This window comes from Montipora foliosa, chromosome 1, assembly GCF_036669935.1.
Source record: "Montipora foliosa isolate CH-2021 chromosome 1, ASM3666993v2, whole genome shotgun sequence".
Lineage (NCBI taxonomy): Eukaryota > Metazoa > Cnidaria > Anthozoa > Scleractinia > Acroporidae > Montipora > Montipora foliosa.
In genome coordinates, this window is record NC_090869.1 from 9,994,601 (window position 1) to 10,004,600 (window position 10,000).

Below are 10,000 nucleotides of genomic sequence, written 5' to 3' on the forward strand. Positions count from 1 at the left end.
GTGAGGTTGTGAGCAATCTATTGGCCTATTGCTTTCGTCCACCAGCAACTTAAACGTCCACCATTTAAACTCTTTCATCGCAGTTATAAGGAAACACTTGCAGCAGTTGCAATTTAGGCAATCTTTCCTCTATTATTCCGACTATTTTTAACACCAAAAGGCATTTAGTGCAAGTTGTAAAATTATGAAATTGCTAAAAACGCTAGCATTTGGAGAGTGAAAAAGTTTATTAACACGTTTCACACATTCTCGGCATTCTCTATCGATTCGAGGCTCTTTAAAATCGGGAATGGAGAATGGGCTGGGAAATCTTTAAAATGGAGAATCAGCTCAATAGCTCGAAAACGTCTTCATTCGGTAACTGAGATAATAGCAAATAAACAAACCAATCAAATTATTCAAGTAACATTTTCTCTGCAGTTGATTACGATCATTCTTAAGGCAGTATCGATTTACCCAAACATCGGGTAAACTGGTTCCCTTAAAGGGAATCTCCACTAAAATAACAAAATAACTTCAAACCACAGAACTTAATGTTAACAATTAAAATTTTTCAATCTTTTTCCAATGGACTTGTTTGTATCCGAAAAAAATGAATTTCAAAAAGGCTTGTTTTGGCTTTCAAATTTCACGGGCACGCCATCTTGAATATTTGTGACGTGTCGTGGTTGCCCTATCGTTCTGACACAAAGACAACCTCGTTCCCAGGGTCCTCTCTCTTCCTTCCTCCCTGGGAACGAGGTTGACACAAAGAGCGATTGTTCTGGAACAATAGGGCAACCACGACACGTCACAATTATTCAAGATGGCGGCGCCCGGGAAATTTGAAAGCCAAAATAAGCGTTTTTGAAATTTATTCTTCTCGAATACAAACGCTTTCATTGGAAAAAGTTTGAGCAATTTCAATTGTAAACATCATGTTCTGTGGTTTAAAGTTATTTTGTTGTTCAAAAATATCGCTCCTTACCAATGGATGCCATCATGTTATCAAACGTACATCAAAGTGATACTGGTATTACCAGGCATCTTATAAAATCTACAAATAATCCAAGCTAGAAAGCTAGAAATGCAACTTTTAAGCATCGAGCACAACTCGTGTTACCACGAAGGATCGGCGATTACAGCAGCAAGATCGTGTTGCTGTTATACCTTAGCTGCATTGAAACACCTTAGTGATTATCACTTTCCGTTCAACAACTGCGACTTCGGCTCGTAAGAGATGAAATAAAAGATAGCAAACAAAACTTCCCCAAATTAGGATAAAAAACGAACAAAGGTAAAACGACATGACTTCATTAGCACCCGGTACAGACGGAAATTTTGAATATGTTAAGAGTGTGAATCTTAAAAACGTACTAAAACGCCCGTTCTTAAATTTATCACTTCATTCTTCATTCTTTCATTCATTCATTTTATTTGCCATTAACCGCAAAAAAGAAAAGGAAGAAAAAAAAGCAATACACTAGAAATTTATAATAACTTAAAGACGATAGACTAAAAATATTTAAGGTGGTAATGACAAGGAAGCCTATATAGAACCCAGGGGCTTATGAGCTATAGGTTTCCTGACAACATAGGGTACATCACAAATTATGGGGACAGCATAAAATATAGAATGTATTATTTTAAAAACAAAAGAAAAAGAAAAGAAGAGGAAAGAAGAAGTATGTAGCTCAACAAAGAGTATATATGACTAAGAAAGAAGGAATTTTTAAAGTCTTTTGCCAAACAAATGGATGCTTTCACTGTTTTGAGTTTCAGGACTGAACGAGTTGAAACGCATAGATTATTTTGACAGGGAGGTATGTAAAAAAGGTTGCAATTTCTAGTATAATGCGAATGTAACTGGCTTGCAAGAGTAAACATATCACGAAAATAATTAGGAAGTAAACCTCTTTTAAATAGATACATAAATTTTCCTATCTGGTAGAAATAAATGTCAGAGAGTTTCAAAATCTCCTGTTCTTTAAAAAGAACAGTGTGAGAATCGAAAGAAACTTTACATATTATTCTTATGATCCTCTTTTGCAGAATAATAGCGCGACTTATATTACTCTGATAGGTCGATCCCCACACTGAAATACAATATATTAAGTAAGGGTAAACTAGACTATAGTACAAACAGTTTAAGGAAGTTTTGGGAAGGCAAAAACTTAACTTATAAATAATGCCTATAAATTTTGATATTTTTCTGAAGACGCTAAGAATGTGAGGTTTCCATGACAAATGTTCTTCAGAACATCACATTCCTGCCCTGGAGTAAAGCCTCATTTACACTTGCAAGTTTTCCTTGACAAGTCCACTTGTCAAGGAAAATTTGCCGACTGTACTGTTTCTTGACAAGTTTTTCCTTGACAAGTTTTCCTTGGCAATGTAAATGAAAAATATGACAAGTTTTCCTTGACAAGTGCACTTGACAAGTAATTTACACTAGCAAATATCGTCCTTGACAAGTTTTTCCTTGACAAGTGTCCATGTTCAACAAGCGGCACAGAACCGTTAGTGCGAAGTCCTGCACGTACGATCGCGTAAGGTGAAAACAGGAAGTGGCCTTTGTCCGGAGCGCTGATCAACGGGACTTGTTTCAACATCATTTGCCAATCTTAAAAGCAAAGGAAACTAAAAGCGACAAAGGCACATTTGGGTAAACCAAAGGCTCATATAGTGATTTAATTGCCATAAACGTGCTTGTTGTTGTAAAGTAGGCAGGTAGATTCCCTCCAGATAAAATAGAAGCCACAAAATAGACCAAAACTTCCCTTTCATACGTAGCGAAAATTCTGTACCTTGCACAAAGTTGTTGTGCAGCCCGTACGTCTGTCCGTACAATGTGCACTTCCACAAGAAAGCGACATCAAAATGACGGACTGATCCGCTAAGAACAAGACACACGACTTACCCATCTCTCACCGTCGACAATTTCGGATATCGACCACAGATTATCTTTAGGGGTGTAGGTCAGCGACATTTCCCAGTTTGTTCTTAAAAGACCAGCAGACTCACCTACCCCTAGATGAAATATTTCGAGATATTAGGGACTTTAAGCAAGGACTACGTAAGTGTCTAGTACGGAGAGTTTTAGCCGCGGAAAAATGGAACGAGTACGTAGAATCCCGCCAAAATTCAAAGCTCTTGTGTACATTAAGCAAGTCGCGTAGTACGGAAGTTTATAATCTTTCTCGATAGTTTGTTAAGTGCCATGCCCTCGTTTCGAGAAATAAGAGATTTGCTCCTTCTTTCGCACGGTTCTAATTTTATTTCTGAAGAATTTTTAGTTCTCTACGAGGAATATCAGCCAGCCAACTTGATTTTTCCACACTCTTCTTATGGCGATTTTCACTTTGATGACATGGAAGACGATGAATGTTTGGCGGAGTTTCGCGTTGAAAAGAAAGATTTGGAGACCCTTGGAGAGGCTTTGCAAATACCAGCAACATTTCATTGTCAGCAGCGAAGCAAAATAGGCGGTATGGAGGGGTTGTGTATGCTACTCAGACGTTTTGCATACCCTTGTCGCTACTCGGACATGATTTCGCGTTTCGGTAGGCCTGTTCCAGTTCTTAGTATGGTAACTAATACAGTTCTGGACTACATATACGATACTCATGGACATTTGCTAACTGACTGGAACCCAGCTTTGTTAAGTGCGCAAGCACTTGAAGAGTATGCACAGGCCATTTCCAGAAAAGGTTCACCACTCCAGAATTGCTTTGGTTTTATAGACGGCACCGTTCGTCCTGTTTGCAGACCTGGGAGACACCAGCGTGTTCTATACAATGGCCATAAACGGGTGCATTCCCTTAAATACCAATCCATTGCTTTACCGAATGGCCTGATTGGAAATTTGTATGGACCTGTAGGTATGTTATCATTTATTTTTTGGGCTATGACAAAACTAAACTGAGAATTAAGGACTTCATTTTCATATTGAACCCCTTTTAACATTTCAGAAGGGAGGAGACACGACGCAGGTATGCTGGCCGATTCTGGTCTTTTGAGACAGCTTGAGCGTTATGCGTTTTCTCCTGCTGTCCAGCCCATGTGTGTTTTTGGTGATCCAGCCTATCCACTACGCATTCATCTCCAGGCACCTTTCCGTAATGCTGCCCTCACCGTCCAAATGGAAGCATTCAATTCAGCCATGAGTGCCGTCAGATGTACAGTGGAATGGCTGTTTGGAGACATTTCAAATTATTTTAAGTTTCTTGATTTTAAGAAAAACCTCAAGGTCCAACTCAGCAGTGTCGGTAAAATGTACATAGTATGTGCTCTTCTGAGGAATACACTTACTTGCCTATATGGCAACAGCACTTCAAATTACTTTTCTCTGGAGCCTCCATCAATTTTTGATTATTTTAATTAACTGTTTTTGTTAACCAGACTCAAGTGTGGAGCTAAAAAAGGGGTTGAGCAGGACAGTGGGTGATGGGCAAGGTCTGACCTTTTCCTTCCGACTGACCATTGGTGAAGAGAGGAGCAAGCATTTGGCACGAATTAAGATTTAAGTCAACAAAAGCAAGAGTTTCAGAAGAATCAACCCCTGGGTGTGGTCACCCTGTTTCTGCACTGGTTATAATGAGAATGTACATTGTGCTCTATTACAACTAAATCTGAGGAGGGCTCTTCTTGAGGATTGAGCACTTCATAACAAGCATACCATAGGGTTTTAGGTTCAAAAGTTGTGTTGAGGGTAAATAGCTGGGTAAAAACTGTGGTCCATGGGTATTTACGTATTCAGAGGCAGACCCCCCTCCCATTTTCCTACCCTTCCCCCCACAGGGTGATCAGCAAAGTGTGGAAGGAAAAACGATCAGGAACTGGTGTAGAAAGGAAACCACTAAAGTCGCCTTTTCGTTTATGATTATTCAAGTAATTTATTCGTAATTGTGACAAAAATTGTCAAATCTGATTGGTCACTGGCAGCCCAAATTTAAGCACTGATTGGACACTCACAATATCGTGTCTTGCTTGAGTAACTACTCTCAATTTTGCATGAGTAATTTATGACTTTCAGTGCTAACAAGACTCTCATTGAATTCTGCGGTAATCATGACATAGTGTTAATGAACAATAAATTTCAATATTTTAAGTCCCTTTGTACAAAAGGGATCAGAGCACAAATTACAACATTTCTTGAGCATTCTGCTTACATTCCTCTTTGGTAATGGCCACAGCATTTCTTCGACTGATAATCAAACAGGTGATTAACAAATGTTTGACAGTGTTCAAAATGTTTGACAGTGTTCTGTTCTCAGTGCTTCAAGAGTAGTTTCAATCCTTTGTAGTCAGAAACAGGCCTGTGATGGGTAATTCAAAAATACAATTTGGGTTGTTTGCCACACAAGAAACGGGAACTATGCATGATGCCCTAGGAAGACAGCACTGACCAACAAAATGGTCACATTGTTTATGCTGAATATTTCAACACGTGATGCTACTTGTTCAACAGGCATAAGTAACAAGGTCCAACCAACAGAGAGGTGTTTGGTGAGAACATTTGAATATTATAATCCAGAGTGAAGAAACTCAACCTCTGGTGAATGCTTTTCTCTAAAACATTATCAACTTTAACTAATAAAACAAAATTCAATGGTGCACATTAATGTAAGAAGTTAAACCGAACGGAGCGGGTGGTGGAGGAGGTGGATCATCACTGTTTTGGTATGAATCTCCCCAACATCGACATCAACGCAGCTGTCTGCTGCTGCTGTTGTTGCAACATCATAGCTTGGATATTTTGCATTTGAATCTGCTGTTCCTTCATTGCCTTCAACATCTCATTTTGTTGTTGAAACAGTTGAGATTGTTTGCTGGCCTCCTGGTCTTGCTTCTGTTTTCTGAGTGCAAGCTCCTCCTCCCTAATTTTTATCTCTTTCTCCGCCCGTTCACGTAAATATTCGACTGCATCACTGCCACTTCTTCGCTTTCGCTTGACACTGATATCGCCCCCTTCACTCTCCATTGATCTTTTCTTTGTTTCGCCCATACTCTCCATAGCGGTCTTCCGCAAATCCTCTGCGACCTTACGCTCTTCCTCGTTTTTCTTGATAGTCGAGTCGCTTTCTCTCGACGATTCTGCCAAACTTTCCTTCTCAACTATTTCTTCCAACAGCTTATCGAGCTCTGTGACTTCAGGGGAAATTCCACTAGCTTTCTCCTCGCCTTTGATCTTTTCCAAATATTTTGCTTTGAGTCCTTCGTATCTTTCACGGACGCCCCTCTGAGTGACATGAAATTTGACTTCTTCGTTACTGTTAAGCGTCGATGCAATTTCGGTCCAAATCTTACCCCTTTCATTGCTGCACTTTTTAAATTTATAGGGTTCACGAACCCTTATTTCTGTGCACAACACAACATCATTTTCCAGACTCCATTCCATGCGCCTAAAAGCAACAAAATTATACATTAGGCTCCACTTAAACTCACGTTCCTCATTCAAATGCTGATACATGTATAAGCAGGAGTTTAAATTGTTAAAGTACTTTCCTCTTGAGAAAGATATGTGAAAAGCCGCGGCAAGAAGTGTATAAGCTCACAAAAATCGTAAAACAAGTGGTGAAAGCTGATAAAGCTTTACCTCGCTAAAACACGTTGTTTGGGATTGATGCTGCTGTTACCACATTTTCAGCTCAAAATTGACAAATATTTTTCTTGGAAATCACCAAAGGTGATCAAAAATGGATAAAATGCCTGTAGCTTGCCATTTGGGTTGAAACACTAACTTATTAAGCATATCAAGTACAACAAAACACTTACGTACTTTCCACTACGGCCCGCCATAATCTCCTACGTATTCGGGAAGCGCTCTACGGCTAGAAACCAGGCCACGTACGTGTCGCGGGAAAAAATATGACTTCCGGTCACCGTACTAGACACTTACGTAGTCGTTGCTTAAAGTCCCTATTTACCCACCACTACGCGTGGTCTAACAAAGAATTTGAAGAATTTTCAACCTTTTTTGCGTCAAGTAAGGAATCACATTGTGTCCGACCCTTTGGAATATTGACATCTGGCACAGGAATTTTGATCAGGAAATATTGTGTTGCTTACTTGATGGATGATGCCCCATTCTAAACCTAATAGTTCTCCGTCCTTCGGACTTCGCACTAAAAACTAGCATGCTAGTTTTTGAACAAGGACACTTGACAAGGAAAAACTTGTCATATTTTTCCATTTACACTGCCAAGAAAAACTTGTCAAGGAAAACTTGCCAGTGTAAATGAGGCCGGCTTAACTGATTTTTTCATTTGGGTCACATTCTTGGAACACCAATGTTCTTCACTGTCGATTTCAAATTCCTTTTTAACAGCTGATGGAAATTTGCCGTGTAACATAAAACCTTTCTCACGGTAATGAACAAGAACCTTACATTTAGAAAAACAACATGAACAATATTAACCAGCTTTCGAATCAATCAAGCATGCTCAATGATATAGTGGAAAATTAATGAATATGTAGAAATATACAAAAAGCAATCACAAAGAAAAGTGGAAAGAAACATTCTCGTAGTTGTGAATACTCCAGCAAGAACTGATAGAAGTGATGGTCGTTATTTACAAAACGACAAGACCAGGGACGGTTCTAGGAAAAATAATGACCGATTTTCAAAACAACGAAAAAGTTTCTAGGGGGGTCCGGGGGCATCCTTACCTGGGAATTTTTTAGATTTTAACTCTCTTTAAGTCCCCTTTCCCATGTTTCTGACCGACCTCCGTAAAACGCTGGAAACCGGTATCGATCCGCCACTGAAGACGGATTTGGTTACCTTTCTTTCACCCATAGTGTCCTGGCAAGTCTCATCAAAACTCATCTGCAGGTTCTCTCGGTGTTCCAAGATGGCGGACATGTCAAATTCCCATGGGGCAACGCACGTGTCAAAATCCCTATCCAGGGGAAGGCTCTCTGAGTCAATTTCCCGTAGGTAGCCCGTCCCCCCCCTCCCCACCCTGGGGCGTAACATTGATAGGTGCAATAATCCGACATCAACACTAACTTTGCGCGGGACTGGAACACATGCTTTCCTAAGCGGGGTACAGTCGCTTCAGTATCAAGGCGACGAGAGAAGATAACGAACCAGTCTTGCTGTCTGTCATCCCATTCAAAGTTCCTGTTTAAGTTCAGTCGCGTGTTTTTTTTTGTGTGTGTGTGTTATAACCCCACAAACGCTCGCATGTATACTCTCGGCTCAGACTGGCATGAAAGCATTTACCGTTTTAGATAAGAATGAATAGCAGCACTAGGGGTCCACCCGAACTCGGACATAAGCCTACTAAGGTGTTCCACCCGAAAACGTATCGGAAATTCAATAGGCACAATGAGCAAACTTCCCGTAAAATGGGGGTATCTTGCTCGGACACAAGCGAAACGTAGATGAAAGTGCACGTTTTGTGGTGTACCTGTTCATTGGAGCTGGCCAATGTGCCGGTCACGATAACGTCTTAAGTCCCTGTAGACTATGACTAAATCGTCTGGCACATCCTGGGGAGGGTTTGGAATGGCACCACCGCAAGCGTAGCATCTGGAAACGTTGACCAACTAGCCACTTCAGCAGAAAAGAGTTGGTCGATCCCATATTGGGCATTGCAGGTTCCCAACCCCCTTATAATTGTTGCTTGGGCGTCACGATGTTACAGTTTGGTGGTCCTATCTGGTTTGGCAAGATGTCGCTCCGCTGAAAATAAGATATGTCTTCCGGATTGTGACTTTGACTCGGCAGAAATCCATTGTTTGACAAACCACTAGCTGGCTTCAATAACTCGTTAAAACTGTTGCGATCAGCAGTCGACTGCGCGTGAATTTGGTTTAAGCCGGATACCTGGGTCTGACAAACATTATGACTTGCTGTCGTACCCCTATCATGAGCATAAATTATCTGCCTTGAGAGAACTGCCATTATGGCGCTCTGGTCTGGAAGTAAGGAAGGATCTTCTTTCCTCTGTTTAGAGAACTGTGAACAGGAATCTTGGAGCACTAGAATCGCTTCTAAAGATCCCCCGTTTTAAAGACTCCTCGCTTTAAAGATTCCCGCCTGTAAAGATTCCCCATTTAAAAGATTTCCCAGCCCATTCTCCAATTCCCCAGGATTCTCTACAAGCTGCAAAAGCTCTGCACTTTATGCTGTGTTGCATAGCGGGGACGGCAAAGATGCACCCTGAATAAAATGCACATTCGCAGCCTCTATATTGCTATCGTTGTTACTGACTCAACGTATTACTGCCGCGTTCCCGTTGTCATCGCACTCGCCGTTGTCGTTGCATGAAGAAATGGCGAAGCACTACGACCAATTCGAGAACTGGAGACAATAAATGCCTAAGCTTGCACACTGTGAATATGAATGTTCATGTTTTTCAAAGTTATTAATAAAAGAAACAGTAATCTTTTAAGTAGTAAATTTAACACGTTAGTCGGTAAGAATTTTCTGGTAGCTGCGATGGTATCTCTGATTTACAAATGGACATAGTTAACTTTATGCATGAGCCATGTTTGACTTTCTGCAATTTTATTGACTACTAGGCAAGTTAGGAAATTCAGCCACATTGGACATACCTGAATGTAAAGTTTTCTCAGGCAGTAGTAGTTGTGGTGGCAGAAGCAGTTGTAGAGGTAGCATTCGTAGAAGTATGGTCCAATCCTAAATTTCACTCTGCTAACGGCTTGTCAATTTTTTTATACCAACTTCTTTATATCAATCGTGGTAAAATCATGATTTCTGTCATTTATCACCACAAATCAGGCAGTTACCTAACAGTCCTACAGTAAGGGTAAAATTCTATAAGATAATATCTGAAAACTATATGACTTACCGCAGCTAGAACACTTTTCATGAGGGCTTTTTGGTCCGCCACTGATGATAAATTCGGGCAGAAATCTGGAACACATATCTTTAGGTCCTGCGTGCGTGGTGTGACAAGAATAGCACCAAGTGACAGGAGTTCCAGAACTGTGACAGGGAAGGCAGCATAGAGACAATTTAAACTCCAAGTGTAATTTGCTACAAATG

The 10,000-nt window shown here is 40.5% G+C and overlaps 2 protein-coding genes across 2 annotated transcripts in view; one reads left to right on the forward strand and one right to left on the reverse strand.

Annotated features, from left to right (window-relative positions):
- Positions 1-10,000, reverse strand: part of LOC137978687 (uncharacterized) — a 15,752-nt gene that overhangs the window by 944 nt on the left and 4,808 nt on the right. The window contains exon 2 of the mRNA XM_068825739.1: positions 9,804-10,000. This exon is cut by the window's right edge and continues 291 nt beyond it. Within this exon, the coding sequence (XP_068681840.1) occupies positions 9,804-10,000 (197 nt within the window). The remainder of the gene's footprint in view (positions 1-9,803) is intronic.
- LOC137981632 (uncharacterized) lies at positions 3,200-4,505 on the forward strand. The gene is made up of 3 exons (XM_068828716.1): positions 3,200-3,860; positions 3,951-4,247; positions 4,381-4,505. The coding sequence occupies exons 1-3, from the start codon at positions 3,200-3,202 to the stop codon at positions 4,503-4,505; spliced, it is 1,083 nt and encodes a 360-aa protein (XP_068684817.1).

Coding starts and splice junctions, on each gene's coding strand:
- LOC137981632 (XM_068828716.1), top strand. CDS start 3,200: ATGCCCTCGTTTCGAGAAATAAGAGATTTGCTCCTTCTTTCGCACGGT. Junction 3,861..3,950: donor AAATTTGTATGGACCTGTAG/GTATGTTATCAT, acceptor TTAACATTTCAG/AAGGGAGGAGACACGACGCA. Junction 4,248..4,380: donor GGTCCAACTCAGCAGTGTCG/GTAAAATGTACA, acceptor TTTGTTAACCAG/ACTCAAGTGTGGAGCTAAAA.